The sequence below is a fragment of the Lolium perenne genome, chromosome 6, assembly GCF_019359855.2.
Source record: "Lolium perenne isolate Kyuss_39 chromosome 6, Kyuss_2.0, whole genome shotgun sequence".
Lineage (NCBI taxonomy): Eukaryota > Viridiplantae > Streptophyta > Magnoliopsida > Poales > Poaceae > Lolium > Lolium perenne.
Window position 1 is genome coordinate 199,633,264 of NC_067249.2, and position 22,357 is coordinate 199,655,620.

At 46.6% G+C, this 22,357-nt stretch overlaps 1 protein-coding gene across 1 annotated transcript; it reads right to left on the minus strand.

Moving 5' to 3' along the window:
• Positions 1-819: 819 nt before the first annotated feature.
• On the minus strand, positions 820-6,623 carry LOC127306430 (AT-rich interactive domain-containing protein 5). The gene is made up of 13 exons (XM_051337065.2): positions 5,900-6,623; positions 5,772-5,811; positions 5,457-5,509; positions 5,318-5,363; positions 4,715-4,807; positions 2,604-2,723; positions 2,460-2,514; positions 2,312-2,387; positions 2,031-2,097; positions 1,815-1,865; positions 1,593-1,685; positions 1,329-1,516; positions 820-1,255 (listed from the first exon to the last, which is right to left on the minus strand). Exons 1-12 carry the CDS (start codon positions 6,490-6,492, stop codon positions 1,412-1,414), a joined length of 1,392 nt encoding a protein of 463 aa, XP_051193025.1. The 5' UTR covers positions 6,493-6,623; the 3' UTR covers positions 820-1,255; positions 1,329-1,411.
• Between the last annotated feature and the right edge of the window lie 15,734 nt (positions 6,624-22,357).

Here is a 22,357-nt window from a genome sequence, read left to right on the forward strand (position 1 = left end):
CCAGAAGAGTAGCTAGATTTGCTAGATTAGGCGGATGAATACTACACGATTTTGTCTAGCCAAAATTAATGGGTATTCAGCTGAATACCCATGAATAGCTTTGTGCCCGCCCATGGCTAGGGTGGGGGTGGTCCCCGCTATTTTCAACTAGGCTTCACCACTGCATTTTTGGAAGTCGGTGGCCATAAGACACAAGCACATAGTTTTTGATTAAGTGACACAAGCACATAATTGATAGGAGGCATTAGCTTAGAGAGGTGATAAGGAGATGATGCGACAAGAAAGACAGGAGGGACTTGTTTTAGCTAGAGTTGGTAGTTTCGCCCTTTTGGAAAGAAGACGAACTATTAGGTTAAATCGAGCAGCTCTCTAGATACTCACCTACAACTTACAACTAGTTTCCTCGACCTCTTAAAACTAACGTAACACGTGAAATGGGCTTCGCCTCCAATGTAATCTTAGAGTTGAAAGTACTGCATAATCATAAAAGCTTCACACATACGGAGCCAGAGCTCCAGGGAGCGCGCCTTCAAAGAAATAATCGAAAATGTTGTTTACATGCTCCAAAAAAGAAATATGAATTTTTCAACATACAGATGATTTCTACGTACCAGTAAAATTGTATTAACTAATACGTACAATATATTTTGGAATACACAAAAGACATACAAATGTGGCGCAAAAGGAGGCTCTGTTTTGGTCTTCACATTTGTCTTTTTTGTGTAGATCACATATGAAAAGATAACTCTATGAAACATTAAATGTGCAAAATATTTATATGTACATGTACATTTTTTCCAGAATTTATAAAGTGAAAAATAAAGTTTTTGAACAGACTCCCTGTAGCCCAAGCTCCAATTGACGCTTGTTTGCTTAATGAACAGTGCTTTTAGCACATAGTCGAGTAAAATGACAAATAAAATCACTGTATACAAATAATTTTTGGCTTCAAAACTACATTGCCCATTGCCCAGGAATGCTTTTATAGAGATAAGAGGAAATAAATACAGAAAGTAAAGAAGCTAATCCTTAAAAATTAACCTATTTCCAGCTTTGTCTTGTTTCTCTCTCAATTCTCAGAAAAGGAAAAGAACTATATGCCACTAAAAAATAAAATCCAAGCATGAACCAGCTAATTTATGTGTACTATGAATACCCACAAGAGAACAGATTGCAGAGAAGTTCTGCTAAGCTTGGCATGGTGCATCTGCTCAAACGAAATCCTACTTCTGCAACAACAAAAATCTTCTAAAACCTGCACAGAACGCCATATCAGGATGGAGTTTCAGTGTTGAAGCAAGAACTATCTGATATAGCCAAACACACACCTATAAATATCCATGAAAACCACTGGCACAGTGGTAACACAGGTATTGCAGTTGAAGGTAACTGGAGTGAACAGAAGGCATATCTACATGTCGGGATGCCCAAATGGCGCACGCACAAATAGCTGGCCGTGAAGCGTGACAACTGCAGATGTTTGATGAGGATCAATCCTTAGTGGCAAGTTGATCACCTAAGACGAAACAATCAGCTCATGTTAAGTTGAGGGAGTACCCAATAGTTTGTCCTTTAATTATTCGAACACTAACCTTTTTGAATGCAGTGATGCCCCAAGGGTTATCAGGCTGGTCAGGGTCCCCAGTTATAACAAGACGTCCAGCAGGATCTGACTGAACATGCACCTGCGTCATTTGGAACAAGAATTAGTACTTTATTATCTGTAGCCTCACTTCAGGTGACAAGCTCCTTTGGTTTATGCTGCAATGGTCCAATTAATCAATGAAGTGTGGCCTCTGAGCATGCAATCTCACCTCTTCTCGTAGAAGCCCAGGAACTAGCGCATATATTTCAAAGCATTCTTTCTGCACCAAACCAGTAGCCAATGAAGCAGTTTCAGCTCAAATCGAAATGGAATTTCAAAGGAGAAACAACTCTTAAGAGGATATTTAATATTTCAGACTAAAAAGACATTGTCTGTAATATTTGCAAACCATGTGATTAAACAAAATAATCATGGTGGAACTTACGGTTTGACGAACATTAATCTTCACCCAATCAGCAGGTTCTCCAACATCAATGACCATAGAATCCTCCCTGAAAATTGATCAGTACATCACATATAAGAACAGACATCATAGAATAACATCCAAATACACCGATTGCAAGTTCAATCCTGCTATATAGTCTCTTTTTTTTTGGATTTTTCTTGTTAAATTGCAGACTGACATATTTCAGCAGCCAAGGTCTCTGCCTATCATGTTAACCACGGAACTAAACATAGCCAACTGAGATGGCAGAAGGTCTTAACTGTGACTTGTTTGCTTTTGTGCGAGGCACCTTGAAAGCACGCTCTGGACTAGATGCTTTCTTCCTCTTGAGTACCCCTAAATATGCCAAGAAGATTTATGAGAATCAAGCATCACATGCTTATGCAGAAAAAAAAATGTGGAGCATACCGAAGCCTTTTAGATTCCTATTATCACGACTTGAAAAGGCGATTGAATCTTTGTCCTGTAAAAATATGAATGTATTTGCATGAAAAAGGCCAAATAGTAGGAAAATTAAAGGTGCATGCAAACAAAAAGGCAAGATATTTTTACCTTTAAGATGTGATCTCCATACATGTCGTTGGCAAGGAGACGGTGTGCATGCCAACCCTGCATAGCACGTGCTGCAGCATACCTTCTAATTCTTGCAGAAGATGATGGATTCACACCTATCTGCAAAACAGGAAACAACTCATCATGCTTACTCATGTTAGCAGGTGACAGCAGACACTTTCGGCAATGTCAGATATCTTCAAGGCCCCCATAGAAAATAGTTCCCATCTTAACATGTATTTGTGTTTATCTTGACTGGGAAATCTATGTACACACACTTATCCAGCTCTAGGCCTGATAGATCTTTTAAACATTTATGAAAAGCAAAAGTTCTTTGAAAAACAAGACTTTGTTGTGGCTTATCTTTATTATTAATTCTGAATCGGTGGTGATGGTGATAGTACCTTGCGTCCGCTTGTTCGAAAAAACTGTCTGGCCCTCTAAAAGAGTGAACCAGGAGATCGATCGGGGTACATCGGGATTGGGCGTACAAGAACAGCAACAACCTTATTCCCAATTGGATCCCGCGTATTCTGTCCGGTGTGGAAAAGAAGGCAGAAGACATCTCGCATACAAAGCTGGCTCTGTTTCCTCCCTTTTCGATCAGCCGCAAGGCACCTCCGCACCTGCACCTGGATCAACTCCAGGTACAAAGCTAGAGCCTCCTGTGGAAACGATCTAGCCATGGTAGGTAGAATAACCTTTGGAGCACACACGATAGCGTGAACGCTAGAATCGATTGGATAGCTATCCAGATTACAAAGAAAATTGACTACGACATCCTTAATCGTAACAAGATCGCTAGGAGTAGACAGGAACAGGAGATCTCAAGTGACCTGCGGGATAGATCAAATCACTATCCAGATTAAAGGAAAATGCCTCACACCAATTCAGGTGCTAACCAACAGTCGATAGAAAGCTAATTTCGTCCAAACTTATCCTAATTACCCCTCCTAACTCTTGACTAGGTATTTGTGACAAAAATAATACGCTTATATATAGGAACGGAGGAAATGTTAGGGAAGAAGAGAACAAAAGACAACTCTTGTCATTTATACCACTTAGGTATGTCTGGTTAGTATTCATTCCTAAAGGCACAACACACTGTACAAGAGACATAGCTGAAGGGAAAACTTGAGAGAGGAAAGAGACAGGGATACACAGCAATGTGTGGGCACTTAGCTAGTTTAGCATAATGCCGTTCCCCACTAGGGACAAAAGAAGGTCTGGGAAGGGGATGAGATCTTCAATTTGTTCTCACCCTGAGAACAAGAACATACACCATTTGTTCTTTGGATGTGTAGCTGCAAAGTTTGTTTCGAGTTGTGTTAGTCTCAGTCTTGGAGCAACACATTGTCCAAATTGTTTTACACTGTTTTTAGTGAGTATCTTCGTATATACCAGGCAGATGCAACTTGCAAGAATTACATCTGCAAGCATAACAGATAAACTAAGATAGTGGTGAAGTTGTTCTGCGGGGAGGTGAGAAACAGAGCTTGGTTTGATAACAAGCTGACTAGAACTCCTGCTGAGTTTATCTGTTATGCTTGCTCCTTTTTCAAATACTGGGCAGGGCTCCGGAGGAATTACTGAAGAGTTGAGTTTGGCATCCATTCGTTGGTTAATTGTTTTGCTGGGCCTATGTGCTGCTCCCTTTGCGAGTGTGGTTGTGTCCTTTACAGTTGCTCTGTGCATGTGCGATTTTGATACCTTTTATGTTGAAACTGATATTAGTTGCCTCTGTATGGTGGTTACCGTTAGGCGACACCATGCAAGCCCTCAGAACTTCATTAATTACTTTTGTATTTTGTATGAACTGACCTTGATATGTTCCATCATTCCTAGGAATAGTGTAACCTAGCAATAATGGTGTGCCATATGGAAAAAAAAAAACAGGACAAGAATTCAATTGCTAATCATGTGTGCTAGTATTTTAATATAATAATCCTTTATATCCTTGATTTTCAATTACATTGAAGTATGAGTTTTAAATCCTTGATATTTTTAGAGAGAGATACTTTGTCCTATGAAATTGAGCATATGTGAAACAAACTAGAGAGTGAACTATGAAAATTCGGATAAAATTATAACTCTACAGCCAAAATAATTACCTCGCGGTTCGTACCACCAGGCTGTGGTATAGCAGGTACTGATATTTTAAGCTGGCCAGTTCGAACTTTGTGTTTTTCATACTCAAGGAGCGCCTACGGTGATAAGAAACAACAGTCAACAACGAAGAAATCAAACATATAAACAATAAATGAAAATATATAAGCTTAAAACATGTTTCTCTTTTATTTATTCCATCCGAAATCTGATCAGGTAGAAAAATTAAGGATCTAAAGTAGTGATGTCTTAAATAAATAGCACCTATCAAATATGGAAATCAAGTACTAGAACAGTTTCTGTCAAATGAAAAAGAAGCAAGTGCTCTAGTTATATTTGTTTGGTTCACTGTTAGAACACTAATAATCGCAGTGGCTTCATTTCAGCTCCATATTAAAAAATTGTAAGAACCAAATGCTAGTAAGTTTAATAACATAGTTTTTCGTTATGGAAAGTAAATTTAGTAATTTACAGCAAAGCTCGATATGCCTACAATATTGTTCATATAAAAACTGCTTTACATCTACCATGGTGTGGGTGTGTGCTTGTGAAACCTTCCGAAAAGTAAAAAATATATAAATAAAAAAATCCTGCAGGAGATGTATCACCTTCTCGTAGAAAATTCGGAACGACCAAGAGACTGTGGTGCAGGTCCTGCAAAAGAATCCAATAGCAACAATCAGGTGAGGCAGAATTACATCTTCCCCTGCAAACTCGTTCTACATGTATTGTGGAAAGAGAGCTTACTTTGGTGGTCTGAAGGTTTCTCCAACTTGCCGCCATAGTTTACAAATCGTTACCTGAATAATCAAAAGACATAACTGGAGTAACCATCAATGTTTAACCAAAAGATACAATATATACTGTATTTGCGATAGAAGATGAGCAGTGGATTATTGTTCAACATCATTGGTGAGCTATTTGCTAGTTGGTATATTCATTGGTGGAACATGTGTAGGAAATTCACAGCTTTCAGGCTACTATATAAATCACTGTATGATATCAGGAGCATGTCCCGTCTGTGGTGTGCCTGAAAGCAGTGAAAAGGGGCAGCCTTCATACCTGCTCATGGCCTCCCAGGTGTGCGACCTGTCTCCACAACCTGGAACAGAAGAGGGCAAGGAGCTTCATTATTAAGTTTGTTCAGACGAGTAGAGATATGACTCGGGAAAGCTGGGAAAGATGCGCACTTTAGGCAGTTGAGGCCCTTGCCGTAGAACTTTGGCGGCTTGAACTCGAGGCTGCGGTCCCTGTGGAAGCGGTCGAGCTCGGCCATGAAGGCCGCCTGCTCATCCTCCGTCCCGGAGTCGTGGCCGTCGAGGAAGGGGTCCGACTCCGCGGGCGGGCCGGCGCACTGCGCCATCCCGGCCGGGACGTCGCCCTCCGCCTTGGGCGACGCATCGGGGGTGGAGTCGTCGTCGTCCTCCTCGTCCTCCTCGTCGTCGTCGTCATCCTCTTCGTCGTCGTCGTCGTCGTCCTCGCCGTCGCCGTCGTGGCTCATGGCGTCCTCGCCGTTGGTCTCGACCCTCATGCCCCCGGCGTAAGGCGGCGCGGCCTCCCCGGCATTGGGGTGGCCCGCCCGATCCGGGGAGCCGGCGCCGTCGCCGTCGCTGGTGGTTTCGGGCGACAGCGGCGCGTCCTGGAACTCGTCGGGCACGGGCGGGTCGTCCTCCTCGTCGTCGTCGTCCTTGGCGGCCCACGGGTCGTCGGGGTGGCGCGGGTCGGCGTTGGCGTGGTGGGAGGCAGGCGGGAGGTCGCGGTCGGAATCGGCGCCGTCGCTCATCGCGGCACGGCCGGGGAGTGCGAGCGAACGGGCGGCTGCTATTTTCGCGGTTTGCACCGAGGGGCAGGGGGAGAGAGCGGAGAGAGAAAAGAGGGAGGGAGGGAGGGAGGAGGCTCTGGGGACGCGGTGGGGAGGTGGCCGACTGCAACGGAGAAGGATGGATCTCCACGGCTTGCGTTGCGATGGATGGAGGCAGCCAGAAGAGGGGCAGAGATTCTACTCTAGCGGCCTCGCGCCCATGGGCCGCATGGGCTGAACCCAGGCCCACTAACATTTCTGTGCTCTGTTTTTTTTATTCAGAATTTTAAAATTTCTATACTCCTTTTGAAACTCAAAATCCCTTTCAAAACTAGAACCAAAGAAATCTTCCAATATCAAAGAAAAACATTCAGGCCTGGTAGATATATGAGTGTTCATTACGTGTACTTTTGTGAGTTTGCACAATGTTGCCTACAAAATGTGTGACTAGAAGTATATGAGCTGGTCTTTGACTGCAGACGAAGTTGTGATCTTACCATGCTTGGAGGGTATCCGGATCTATAAAAAATTATTAACATGCCTGCAATCATTGAGTTTGACAGTGCGGAAACAATAATATGATATCCATATTGACGTCCAAGAGTGAAAAAATCGTCCCTGCTGGGTCATATGTTCTCAAAGATGTGAATGCTAGCCTAATGCTACCTCGAGCATGCAGAATGTCTAACGTAGTAGCCTAGTAGGAGAGTGAAAGTTTCAGGTAGAGATATCGTCTAGGGGGGGTGAATAGACGTTTTAAAAACTATTATGAATTTGGCTTGTAAGAATGCGGAATTGAACTAACGTTTATTTTACAAGCACAAAACAAAATGTGCTAGGCTATACTAAGTGGAACAACAAAAACTCAAGCTAAGCAAGATAGGCACAAGATATATGTAACACGAGAGATAGTAAGATATAAGTATTTCAAACACGATGGCTATCATAAGGGAAGTAAACTCGGGTATAGAGATAACTGAGGCACGCTGAGACGAAGATGCATTCCCGCGTTCCCTCACATGAAATGTGATACGTCATGTTGGAGAGATGCGGGCTACCACGAAGATCTCTCGAGCGCCACTAAGGTTCACCTTCTTCTCCAAGTCAACTCCAGGAAGGACAAATGTCCACAACCACTTCACAAGCTCCATAAAGGAGAAGCCAGGGCCTCGTCACAATCTTCCAAGAAGAGCTCAACGAAGCACCAACCTCCAAGCCAGCTACAAGGTCACCCCTCCAAGAGTAACAAGCTCATGGTCTCTCACTCAAACTAATCATTAAGGAGAGCTCAACACTTATGCAAGGATGCAAAAGGAAGAACACCAAAGGTGGTCAAATCCTTCTCACTCAAATCTCATGAAAGAAACAAGTGCTAGGGAGAAATTAGAGAGGAAGAACAATGGTGGAAATCAACAAATGGCTCCAAAGTCTAGATCCCAAGAGTTACCCTCACTTAGAGGAGGAATTGATTGCTAGAGATTTGTTATCGCCAGAATTTGACTGCATGGGAGTTGGGCCGTGATGAAGATGGGCTTGGAAGATTTACATCTAAGAGGAGTTTCTGAATCGGCCCTAGGGCTAGAATTTGGGCCAGCGTGCCCGTGTATCTGTAAATAATATTAGATCGTGTCGGTTAGAAGTAAAAGATAGAGTTTGGCTCGTACACGGTCAGGTGTACTTCCGAATTAGAAAGTCTACGGACTATAAATATGTATCTAGGGTTATTGAGAAAAGGGGGACAATCACGTTCACAACAAACACAAACCAGGCGCATCGCCACCCCTTATTTCGAGGGTTTCTTCCGGGTAAACATCATGCTGCCTAGATCGCATCTTGCGATCTAGGCAGTACACGTTTATTCGATTACCTTGTGTTACTCGTGCTGAAGCATTGTTGATGGCGAGTAGCACTATTTATCGTAGATGTTTTGGGGCTTGCATTGATGCTTTTCTTACACATATTTGCTTAGCAATGCTGTCCTTCAATATCTAGCTGTCCTTGCACCTATCCAGGTGTAAGGGCAGCACCTTGCTTGTTCGTTACTTAGTAGATCCGATCTGTTATAGTTGCTCCTTGTTCTTCAAGGATTAGTTTAATATCTGCATGATTAGGCCTTATGCTGGGGTTGGATGATCCGGTAGTGCGTTAGGTGTTGTTTTACCGTTCCTACAAGGGATGTTCCGGGAATTGACTTAATGTTGGTTTTTAGGCCTCTTTTAGGAGTAGTTTCCATCATCTTTCGTATCTGTTAGGCCCCGACTACGCGTAGGATGTTCCGGTTATGCGGTGAAAACCCTAAACTGTCGTAGATTGGTTTAGCTTTGTTTTGATCAAGCGGGATCCCCATGTCATCGTAAATCCAACATGAACCATGGGGCGATCGGCTCTTTGAGCCGATCCACGAGAGCAACACGAGAGCCGATCGGGCTCGTATTTAATGTTTACGTGTCTACCATGCAGGAGACTAGTCGAAGCAATCCAACACCTTCGACCAGGTCTAGGTCGGGTGGCACGCCTTGCGGCCGCACGGACGTGTGCTAGGACTTTGCGGGACGACGCGAGGCGCCAGGGCCCACTAAGCGGTCGTGGGAGCCTCCCGGCTCTCCGTGTTGCTTAACCACTTTGCTCGCCGATGAGTTTTGTGGCAACACATTACGCACGCACGCCGGTGGGACACTTTCTACAACAACCCCGTCAACGTCGGCAGCCAAGATGTCGGACAGGCGATCAAAGTACGAGGATCTACTGCGAGCATAAGAAGAAATACGATGAGTGAAGGCCATCTTTGAAGCCGATCTCATCGGCTCTTTTGAGAAGACCCGTTCGCACGGCATCGGGTTTAAAGGATTCACACCCGAAGGCGCGTTCGAGGGTTTAGATGCATCTCTCCCTTCGGAGGAACGTGCCGAGCCACTGCGCCAAGAAATTAACTATCTTTGTGGCTCATTCTCTACATCGGCATTACGAGAGCCTGGTGAATACGCTTGAGCGAGTTGCGCTTCGTGTGGTGCAAGAAATCATGAAACATCGGTATTCTCCGTCGGGACCCGCTTTAGGGACTCATCGGGGAGAGATATCATTCCACACAGGGCCACCACTGCCATTCGCGATGGCAGCTCCACGCAACAAGGTTCACCGGCATACGTTGTCTACAAGGTTGGGGGTGATCCTGGCGACTACCAATTCTTGTATGAGCCGCCCAAGGAGATCCCACATGGATACGTGTGCACATACGTGCCGGACTGCAACAAGCTGACGCGCGCGATCCAAACTTCGGCGGGGAGGAATTGCGGAGTAGGAGCTATTGTTACGACAGGAAGGATTCTTTGGAGCGGCGGGGAGTTACAGAGCAGATCTTTGAGAAGCAAGCGTGGCTAACTAAATATGCCACGCAACGAGTCATGAAAGCTCAACCCCTACAGCCCCTACGTGGATCGATCGGCGCAATCTTGAGAGACCGATTCGGTATCCTGCCAAAGAAGAGAACCATCGGCTATTCCAAGCCGTACCCCAATGAGTATGACCTAATCCAGCTGCCACCTAAGTATCGGCTCCCGACTTCACAAAATTCGGTGGATCGTAAGGATCTAGCTCTATCGAGCACGTGAGCCGATACTTGGCACGATTGGGCATGGTTTCGACATCGAACCGCTACGTGTGAGGTTCTTTGCCCAATCTCTCACGGGTCCAGCCTTTGGGTGGTACACCTCGCTACCCCCAAATTCGGTTCGGACATGGAAGCATTTGGAGGAAGCGATTTCACATACAATATCATTCGAAGCTACCGAAGCGGGCATTGCCGATCGACGCGAGTTCGGCAAAGGCGAGGAGAGACGGTGTCGAATACATTCAACGTTTGAAGCTGTCAAGAACCGATGTTATTCGGTTCATTTATACGAGAAAGAAAGCGATCGAGCGGCGTGGCGAGCCTCGCAGCGCCACTCAAGGATACTGACGTTCCAAGTGGAGTACAATTCGTTAGCGCACATGGTCCGGAGACTAACCGTATGAACAGCGCCACCGGAATTATACCAAGACAAGTTCAAGCGCGCGATAGGCACAGTCGACGGCGAGGAGGATGAAGACCACTGCGGAAGATCGGGGAAGTCGCTGTGGCTGAATGGACTCGGACGGCAGTTCCCGTGTCCTGCAAATGGGTGAAACAACCAGGGCCTCCAAAAGGGTTTGACTTTGATTTAAGCAAAACTGAGCAAATTTTTGATTTGCTGCTGAAGGAGAAACAGCTGAAGTTACCCGAAGGCCAAAAATTCCTACGTCACAAGAGATGAACGGTAAGCCATACTGCAAATGGCATCACACGTTCACCCACGCCACCAACGACTGCAAAGTGTTGCGCGCACAGATTCAAATGGCGATAGAGTCAGGCCGATTAATCTTCGGACAATTTGCCATGAAAGTAGACACACATCCGTTTCCTGGCGTCAACATGGTGGATCTCAGTCACTCCATAAGATGTGAGCCAGGTTTCTCTTTTGATGTCAACATGGCAGGGCTTGGTAACCGCCATGACAAGGATAAAGCAGAAAGCAGTCACTCCCGTGGCAAGAAGAAAGAGGAGGCCGATCCACGCGACCGGCCCCAACATGATAACAGTCGGTACCGACGTGAAGAAGAAGTGAGAAGCGTGCGGTATCGACGACCACTCTCCGCGCATCTCCTTAACAAATATGAGCAGCAGTATGACCGACGTCGGCGCTACGACGTGGATGACGAAAGATATCGTCGGTCTGATGCAGATGACAGGAGGTATCGTCGATATGATAGAGACGATAAAGAGTACGAGCATCACGCTAGAGGAAACTCAAGAGAGCAAGAAGACATAGATAGGCATTGGAACTGTCCTTTCTTTAAACACTGCTGGGACTCAGGAATGAGCCGATTGCCTACAATCGAGAACTGCCCAGAATGTAGACCGCAAAGGAAGGGAACAAAGGAAGTTTCAGTGTTCAAACGTCTAGGGCCTCTCCCACCTCGGAACAAAGCGAGGTGAGTCGTCTCAAGATGAAGACTTCGAGGAGTCGGATGAAGAAGAAGATAGGTACCACCAGCCAAGGTGGTGCCACGATGGACTCAGCCATTCTCGTAAGCGTAGGGTGCGGCGGCTACGAAACCTGGAGGAAGCCGAAGCACGATGCACATGCACGTTGAGGAAGGCACGGCCCGATCTGGCCGTAAAAATTCAGCAAACGTTGGAGTCAGAGATGCGCCCGCTAAAGAAAGTGTGGCGCCCTAAACAGACAAAAGCCGATGTAGAGGCATCGGCTGATACAAACATGGTGTTCATACTCCCGTCAGAGTTTTGTGCTCCAAACGACGAGGAAGTATCGGTGGCTCAACTCGACTGCGGTCCACGGCCAGTGATCTTTGAGAAGCCACGAGAAAGGAGCTACAGGCATTTGAAAGCTCTATACCTAAAAGGTTATATCGATGGGCAGCACTGTCGGCAAGATGTTGGTTGACACGGGAGCGGCGATCAACATAATGCCGTATTCCATGCTACGACGTTTGGGACACTCCAATGACGATCTGATCAAGACCAACGTCACGTTAAGCGATTTCAACGGCCAAGCATCGAAGCAAGGTGTTCTGAATGTAGATCTGACCGTAGGCCGAAAAACCATACCCACCTCGTTCTTCATCGTCGACAGCAAGAGCAATTACGCTGTCCTGCTTGGAAGGGATTGGATTCACGCTAACTGTTGCATTCCATCAACAATGCACCAATGCATCATACAGTGGGATGGAGATGACGTGGAGGTAGTTCAGGCAGATGACTCAATCGAGATCTCACTAGCTGCCATGAATATTTGGGATGCAAACGACCAAGAGCCGCTCTCTTGAATCAGTTTGGACGGCTGTGAGCGCATCGAAGCTTCAAAAAACGGGGTGAGGCTGGTCTTATCCACCGGCCTGACAGAGTAGCAAGATCTAAGGCACTAGGCGTACGTGGCAAGGCCGATCCCCGCGATCGGCCCCAAAAAATAAAAAGCCAGAATCTCCTCTCGAGCATGTCACGTAGCCATAGTGAAGCGCCAAGAAGTTGTAAACCCTCATCAAGCATAGCAATGAAAAAGGAGGCCGATTCTAGCAATCGGCCAAAATTATCCTCAAACATGCATTTTGCCTGTGTTCAGCATTGATCTAAGAAAGGATGCCTGAAGAGCCGATATCTTCAATTCCTTTGAAAAAATCGGCTCGGGGGGCACTTAAACGGATAAGACACGAGGTTACGAAGTATGAAGTGGCTGTCAATGGCCAGCAACTCAAGATATATTCCTCGAAGATGATGGACATTGGAATACTGGGGGCCGATGCATAAGTAGATCGGCCGGAAAAAATATAAATTTTAAGCACAGCCGATGTACAGCCATCGACTCTAGAATAAAAAGCCGATGCACAGCCATCGACTCTAGAATTACACGCACAAACTGCCACATGCGCAGGCCCTACTGAAGGAAAATTTCTAAGGCGCGGAGTGCACCAGCACGGACGTGATCCACCTCTGCGATTTCGGCCTTGTCGTCATCATCCTTGCCTGTCACCAGTTGCTTGTTCAAGGCACGTATCTCTGCCAAGTCAGTTTTCAGTTCAGCCTTGAGGCCTTCTGCTTCCCATTGGGAGCGAGCATTTGAAGCTTCCTTGTCACAGATGAGCTCTTTGGTGACCCGCACCTTTTCTTCGAGATCCTCCAGCTCCTTTCGCAAGATCTCAAGCTCAGCAGTGCTGACAGAGGTGTCAGTCTTAGCATCCAAAGCTGCCTTTTTCTCGTTAAGCCGTTGACATTTGTCTGCAATATCGGCTTTCAGCGGGAGTTGGGTGTGGCGTAAGTCGATTCTCTGACGAGCCAACTGCACCCTTGATCTGAAGCGAGACAATGTCACGGCGGCGAGCTTCAACTGCAGCGTTACTGGGACGTGAGGCTGGATTCCTTCAAAATGTTCTTCACCTCCTCAGAATTTTCGACTAATGTCTCAATGGGTGAAGAAAGCAGAGCTTTGAGGCGTTGGAGTTGGTCAGCGATGACGCTGGGGCTCGGTGCGTCACGTGGTGTGGAGTGGGACGGCTCGATAGATTCAGAATCGAACGACAGCAAGCCTGAGAGATCACAGCCCTGACAAACAACAAAAGCAGTATAAGTCTGCAGATCAGGGTAAAGGCAAGCCCGACAAAGGGAGCGTACCTCTCCTATGACCATGGGAACAGCCGATGATGAAGCAATCGGCTGTGGCGTCTCTGCCTGGGGTTTGGCCAAGGTGGAAACTTGGTCGATGTCACCTTTAGAGGTTGTTACCTCCAGAGTTGTGGAGGGCATCAGAACTTCCTCGACATCCCCACTGGAAGTTTCATCAGTCTGCAAAAAGATGGTGAGCCGATCTGAGCAGCAAAGCATAAGAACTAAGCTAGGAGGAGTTGGAGAGCCGTTACATTTGAAACTTCTTGGTTCGAGGAAGGGGTTTGCTGACCCTTCCGAGCCCTCTTGGTGCATTGACTCTTGGTGCGTAAGCTTCCTTGCCCTGTTTTGATAGGAGCTTGAAGGGCGACGGAGTTCGAGGCTGACCTTTTCTTGGAAGCCGATGGTGGCACATCTGGCTATTTTTGCGTGGTGGTGTCCTCGAGAGGTGCCCGAGCTTGAGCCTCGTCGGGTGGCCGTCTCCTCGCTGGTATTGTCTTCGGTGGAGGTCTGCAGGAAGCAGGATTAATGGACAACGACATGCTATAAAAGCCTAGAAGGATGAATGGAACAAGATGGGGTATATGACGACTTACGTTTAAGCTTTTACGGAGCTGGCGCAGGGTTTTTACCCTTCAAAGTTTTCCTGGCAGCTACTTTTCTCACTGTCGTTCTCGCCCTGACTGAGGCTCGGGGGGCAGCTGGCCCTGAAGAATCTTTACTCTTGGGAGCCAATTTTATTGGAATCGGGTGGCTCTGCATCACAACCTTTTTAAAAGATGGTGAGTTCTTGCAAAAGAGGACCACTTTGGAGCTGGTGGGAGGAATTTGAAGGGGGATCCATCATCATTGACGAGCTCTGGGCCATCTTGTTGCTGCAAAGAAAAGCAGGCAGGTTATAAAGCATCACTTTGGAAACTATCGCAAGGATTTGCAAGCAAGTGGTACATTCTGCGAAGTATCGGCTTCGGCGTCAAGTTGGTTCGACAGAACGGTCCTAGGGCTCTCTGAAGGCATGGGTTTTCCACATTGTCCACCGGATCTCAAAGTCATCGATCGAAGAGATGAAGGATAGATTGTGAGGGATTGGGATGACTAGAGCATCAAAAAGGAGTAACATCTTTGACCGGTGATAACATCGGGCAAGTCGGCCACTGCTCTCGGTTAGATGGTGGAGAAAGAGGTAAGGAGACACTTGCCCAAGACCGAATTGCCGGCCTACTACGACCGGTGGTAAGATTCATAACCAGGTTTTATGATCCTGTTTGAGGTGCTCATGCCAAGCCAGGAGGAAGCGAGGGCGGATCATGATGGAATATAGCTATGAGTGCTATCGTCATCGGCAAAGTCGTCTAACCCGAAGGAGGCGGGTTTTCAAAATTTTCGGACTCGATAGGGAAAGAAGAGAGGGTCATCCAGGCCCTGGTAAAAAGTTACGAACCATCCCGATGCTTCCTTGGGGTTCGGTTTGTCGCACTGGAAGATCGTACAAGGCTTGGCCGTAGCTGGTACAACGGATTGGCTTCCCGTTGGTGTTTGGAAAGGTGCGGGTAGCCAAAAGTGGGAAGCTATGGATATGGTTACGGAAGTACGATTGAGCCCATAATCGAATAAACCACCGGGGGCCTCTGTTTTAAGCTGTCTTTTGGGAGAATAGTTTGACGGACATCGGTTGGAGGTATCGATAGACTTCTCCCGAAACAGCTTGCCAATGCCAAGTTGGGTGCCTTTGGCAAGTTCATATGCCAAAGAGAGATAGTTCTTGGTGGGAGCGAGGGAAGGGCCACAGAATATGAAATGCTCCAACCGAAGTTCAAGAAGGCCGTGTGTTCTTTCTCGATTCTGGGGCCCTTGGTTTTCATGTGGCGTCTAAGATAGGCACCCGGTTAGTGCACTCTTCCTTAGAGGAGAGTTTGAATGGCACCTTTGGCGGCATGAAAGCGAGAGGGGCTGGGAGATGAAATGCCTAGGCCGGTGATCATGGCCACGTCCGGCAAGGTTGGCGTCATGGGGCCATGGCCAAACATGAAGCGATTTAGCGCGTCGGACCAAAAGTAGCCGATGGTTTTCGGGAGATTTTCATGTTTCTCAAGGGGAGACAATGACAAAGACAGAGCATCGGCTATTCCTATGGTTTCCCATTTGGCTTGGTGAGTTTTGGCTACTCTATTGTACCAAGAAACCCGGTCCTCGGGAGGGTTAGGCCGGGCTCGTAGCGGTCGGCCCAAGAGGTTAGATCCGGGGTTTGGTTCACGAAGGGAATCCTATTGGCCTCGGAGGAAATCAAATTGGATGGATTTTCGGTGGAACGGGGACCAAGGCGGAGGAATTTGGAAGAGAAGGATGCGGCGAAGAATGTACGAAACCTAAAATTAATGATGAGACCAGGCATTAATTTAGGAGTTTTGCCGTTAAATCTAACATTACGCTCGGGTGACTTGGAGCGGTTAAGGATTACCTTCGGGCCGAGAGACCGTGGCGTTGGCGCTGGATGATTCCGCCATTGGGTTCGCTGCGGAGTTTGGATTTGCGTGTCCAAGATCTAGGGTTCGCGCGATCGCGGTCTGGACTGTTCGATTGGAAATTTGGGGATCTGAATTTGAGTAAGGTTTGCAGGTTACCGTTTGAGGGGGTGACTAAATTGACCTATCTCGTAAGTTATCGTGAGGGACCGATGCGTTGCCATCGGCTCATTGAGCATTGACCAAGTTGACAATCGGCAAAGTCAGTGTGAGGGGAAATCGGCTAAATTCGCATAAAGGAAATCGGCAAAATCAAATTAAAGGAAATTCTTCATTGATAATGGGGTTTCTTACATAAAGAGCTGATTGCTCTCAAAAGGAAGTACCAGGGGATACATTGCCCCATCTACTACTATTGGTCCTATGCTAAGGATCCTATCTACGGGCCGTCGCTGCCCTCGTCGTCGCCGTCGTCGCCGGCCATCGGCGCTACTCCCGGCAGCTCGTCGTCGGCTGTTCTTTGCGGCCGCCGGCGGGCCCTCGTTGTCCTCGTCCTCCTCGTCGGCGTCGTCGTCGGCTGTCGAAGTCGGCGAGGTTCCCCGGCCGGGGGCGGCGCTTGGCCGGCGGCTCATCGGAGGAGGTGTCGTCCTCTTCCTCCTCCTCCTCCTTCTCCTCCTCGGAGGAGGTGAAGTCGTCCCAGGAGAAGCGATCGTCATCGCTCTCCTCCTCCGATTCCCCGTCGGCGAGGAAGCGGAGGTCACTCTCCCCATCGGTTGAGGACTTGTCGTCCTCAGACCAGACGGAGAAGTCGTGGCTGGACTCGTCCCCGTCTTCTATGGCGCGACGAATGTGGGCCTCGTGGGCCTCCTCCGGGTCCCACTCCGGCGTCGGCTCGCGGGAGGGGGAGGACTGGAGGGAAAGACCCGACGAGGCAGAGGATGAAGAAGACATGGTGGCAGAGGAGGGCTTTTGGAGTGCTAATGCGAAGGGGATGAAGAAGTGAGCTGCAAGATGCGGTTAAAATAGAGGCGATATGGTGGAGATGATTCAATGCTGCAGCGGTTCCCGAGGATGTGGTGCCAAAACCGTCAAATCGTGCGGAGAAGTTGAGAAGGCAAGGCATCATGATGAAGGGATACCGTGGCGGTTCTGTTCTGCCCCGATTTGACACGACGAAGAAAAGGAAAAACAGAGTGGTTTTGGAAATACTATTGCCAAAACCAGGGGGGCATGTGTTATCGCCAGAATTTGACTGCATGGGAGTTGGGCCGTGATGAAGATGGGCTTGGAAGATTTACATCTAAGAGGAGTTTCTGAATCGGCCCTGGGGCTAGAATTTGGGCCAGCGTGCCCGTGTATCTGTAAATAATATTAGATCGTGTTGGTTAGAAGTAAAAGATAGAGTTTGGCTCGTACACGGTCAGGTGTACTTCCGAATTAGAAAGTCTACGGACTATAAATATGTATCTAGGGTTATTGAGAAAAGGGGGACAATCACGTTCACAACAAACACAAACTAGGCGCATCGCCACCCCTTATTTCGAGGGTTTCTTCCAGGTAAACATCATGCTGCCTAGATCGCATCTTGCGATCTAGGCAGTACACGTTTATTCGATTACCTTGTGTTACTCGTGCTGAAGCATTGTTGATGGCGAGTAGCACTATTTATCGTAGATGTTTTGGGGCTTGCATTGATGCTTTTCTTACACATATTTGCTTAGCAATGTTGTCCTTCAATATCTAGCTGTCCTTGCACCTATCCAGGTGTAAGGGCAGCACCTTGCTTGTTCGTTACTTAGTAGATCCGATCTGTTATAGTTGCTCCTTGTTTTTCAAGGATTAGTTTAATATCTGCATGATTAGGCCTTATGCTGGGGTTGGATGATCCGGTAGTGCGTTAGGTGTTGTTTTACCGTTCCTACAAGGGATGTTCCGGGAATTGACTTAATGTTGGTTTTTAGGCCTCTTTTAGGAGTAGTTTCCATCATCTTTCGTATCTGTTAGGCCCAGCTACGCGTAGGATGTTCCGGTTATGCGGTGAAAACCCTAAACTGTCGTAGATTGGTTTAGCTTTGTTTTGATCAAGCAGGATCCCCATGTCATCGTAAATCCAACGTGAACCATGGGGCGATCGGCTCTTTGAGCCGATCCACAGGGCAACCTGAGAGCCGATCGGGCTCGTATTTAATGTTTACATGTCTACCATGCAGGAGACTAGTCGAAGCAATCCAACACTTTCCTGACCAGGTCTAGGTCAGGTGGCACGCCCTTGCAGCCGCCTGGACGTGTGCTAGGACTTTGCGGGACGACGCGAGGCGCCAGGGCCCACTAAGCGGTCGTGGGAGCCTCCCGGCTCTTCGTGTTGCTTAACCACTGCTCGCCGGTGAGTTTTGGCAGGCAACAAGATTGTAAATCTAGATCTCCTCTTCCAAATCCCTCAAGAAGATGCAAGAATCATAGGAGGGAATGGCGAGGAAGCAAGATTTTGAGGTTCAACAATGGAGTATGAGAGATAGATCAAATAGAATGTTTGACCTTACCTCCTGAAGGAGGAAGAAAGGCTACTTATAGTCCAAGGGAGAAAACTAGTCGTTTGGAAGGTTTCTTGCAAGTCAGTCCGGCGGGAAGTCGATGGCGCCAAACCACAGGATGAACCAACTAGCGCCCAGACGGGTGGGCCGATGAAAGCACCGAATCAAACTGGTGGGCCGGGCTAGCACCGGAGCCTAGGCTGGACCAACCGGCGGGCCGCCTAGTATAGGCATCTGACGGTCACCAGCATGGTGACCAACGCTCGGCCGGTGAATCCGGCATAGGGGTCGGCCCTGGCGGTTTCGTCAGAAACCACTCAAACGCAGTTTTCTCAAAAGAACTTAAGCTTTCACGATGTTCCCGAACTCCGATTGACATGAAACCAATTTTGTTGAAAAGATAACAACGAATATTAGAACTCCTCACAAAATGTTTTACATGATTTTAGAGAGGAATCCACTCAACATCAAGAGACGATAAAGACGTACAAACTCGAAAACGCAATAGAAGATGCATACTAATTCCATTTTTTTATGAACTTGGTGACGAGGGATCACCTCGCCAGTGCCTACGTATTGTAGACTTGGGTTTCGGGAGGGAGCGACGATGGAGATTCCGGGAGCGAGATTAGGCACACGATGTACCCAACTTCGGGTCCCCTCGGTGGAGGATCCCTACGTGCTACTAGCAATCTAGTATATGATCATAAGTATGTTTACAGGGGGCCGCCGTAGGCGGAGCTATGTTGTCTATCTGTTGTCCTCTTTCTATCGGGTGCCCTGGCTAGCTTTATATATGCAACCAGCCTAGGGTTTACAAGAGTCCTAGTCGACTACGTCTTGCCTTGTTGGGCCTTCTCCATATTGGGCCGAGCCAGGTATACTATTAATGGGTACCCGAAAGATATGTCCATGTTAGTAGCCCCCGAGTGTCTAGGGAACTCGAAGACTTGCGTAGAGACTCGAATCATAATTATCTCCGAAGTTAAAGAAATACAAGGCGAGGCCACTGATCTGGAAATACATCAGGTCAATGTCGTAGATCATGATGTCGATGATTCTCGAAGTTATTTTCTATTAGGTGCACGACCAGCGCTCCCGATGGGAGTAGCCCCCGAGTCTATGTGCAGGTGTTTGCACCTGGGCATGGACTGAAGTTGTACTACTCGATGAAGAACTTGAGTATATTTCTGGGCGCAACCCCTCTTTTTATCGACTCCTGCTGGAGGACTTGATGTAATCCATGCGCTCCCGATGGGAGTAGGCTCCACTTGAGTCACAGAGTCGAGTTGAGTGTACATACCTTTATATATTTACAGAATCGAATAAAATTTCCGTTCCTTTTCTCTTGTTCAAATTCTTCAAGTCCAAGGAGACGCTATATTTTCTTCGACAAATGTATTGTACAGGGATATTGGTAAATGTGGCTGGTTCATCTGACATATCATGTACCAGTTAATTGCTCTAGTGGCAAATCCAGATAAATCTACTTCAAACTCGTGTCCCCGGACACGAATTCGGGATATATACTGGCGTAATTCAGAACGTGCCGCTTTAGGACTGTTTACAAGGTATGCCCATGACACTTGGGCTTGTTGAAAAGCTAGCAACAAGCTTAAGAACCTTACACACATAAACACCAAGAAGGAACAAGAATATAGGGATCAAAAGTATGCAAAATGTTGAGCTCCCTACGACGATGTGATCAAGTTACCCAACCGAAAGCTCCTCTTTATAGTGCGGCTATCTATCCTGTAACCCAGTTTCCCAACAAACACCTTGAGACCGGTAAAAGGAAAACATAGTAAGGCCACACCTTTGCCTTACACATCCTTCTTGATCTTGATGATAACGCTTCAAGCTCTATTAAAGCCCGAATGCTTTACTTGATCATTATTGCTTCGTGAAGACTCACAACTGCCCCCCCACACACCACTATGGGAAAGCATCATTGAAGTACATCTTCACAAGTCCATTATCATCGAATGGATGACAAGCTTTACCCATAAGATCTTCTCGAGATACCTAACCTAACACATATAGACAAAACAAACACACATATGTGATGGGTTAGCTCATGAAGCATAACTGACAAGGCTTACCCTACCACAAGATCGCATGATCCAAAGTGATACAATCTTTATGCTTCATGTGTTGACCAACTTGAATTTGATCTTCACTAGTCTTGTTCAACTTTGTATCTCCTCACGCTCTATCATAATATCTTGAGGCACATAAAGAACACTTCATTTGAGTGGATGCTCTAAACCTTAGTCAATCATGCATAGCTCAACTCATGAGACTATCATGACACCCGCTTAGAGCCATATCTTGAATTCATCTCTTGAAATCAAACTCTCAAGGTCTTTATCATATAATATTTTTCTCTTGAAATTGATGATCTTGATGCCAATACTAAAAGGATATCTTCATCTTCATGGCATCCACACTTGAATCCAACACATGGACTACAAGAAATTACCTATGGAATATTCCTTGATATAAACTCAGTGAAAACATTAGTCCAAAAGGACTGTCATTAATTAACAAAAAACACACTTAGGTGCAATGTACCCTTACATGTATTAAACCGTAGAGGGTATTATCAAAATTTGAGCGATTTAGAATTAAGGATTGATTCGACATGCAAAACTTACATGATCTAGCACAATGTAAAAAAGTAAGAATAGAGCTATAAACTAAGACATATGTAACCCAAAGATCAAGTCGTTGGTGCGGCTCTGTTTGTTGGATAGGCTTACTCGGAGCTCCAAAGTCACTTTGACCTCACATTTTCTCCTTAGAAGTTGAGTTCACACTAGCCCAAAACATTTATGGACTAGGATGGATTGAGGTGATTTGTTTTTTTTTTTTTTTTTTTTTGAACGAGATAGGGTGCAAAGCACCCTAAAATTTCATTAAGCTCAAAAGCATTGTACATCAATGATTACATAGTCCAGAAGCTGCATTGAGTGAACCGCTGCAAGCATTGGACAAGAAAGGTTGCTATGAGCTATGTTCCTGCAAGAACAAGTAGCCTCAGATCGTACAGATCTTTTTGCCTGATGAGCCAAGGAATGGGCTACCCCATTGATTTCTCTGCTGATATGATAAACTGAAGATTTTAGAGGTTTTGCTAAAATCTGAAATTGTATGACCTGCCTCCTAATCTCCCATAAAGCTATTTGGGTCATTTGCTCCTGGCGCCGCCACCGCCTTTGCAAGATTGCTGCGATCGGTAAAGAACACTGGGGCTTGAATCCGGCTGCAATTTTGCAAAGGAAGCGGCAAGTAGAAGGGCATGAGCCTCCGCTTGAATTGCTGAATCAACACTCCTCGATTTTGCAGTGATGAACACATCAGTGTGAGATTCCTGCAATTTAACAGAGAAATATACTCCTATTCCAGCCGAAGCTGGCCTCGCGTTTGCCCTCCTTTTCCATGCTGCATCTGCATACAATTTTGGTCCTGTGAAAACAAAGTCAGTAGGCACAGTTGATCCTTGCGATTTAGAAGGATTGATCGCTGATATTTGATTTGGAGGAGGTTTCGTTGGGACTGCATCCATCTCCAGGTCGTTAAGAAGCGCAAGAGTCCTAATTGCCACCTGGTGCGGGGATCCGACTTTCCTGTTGAATAACTCATCGTTCCTGGATTTCCAA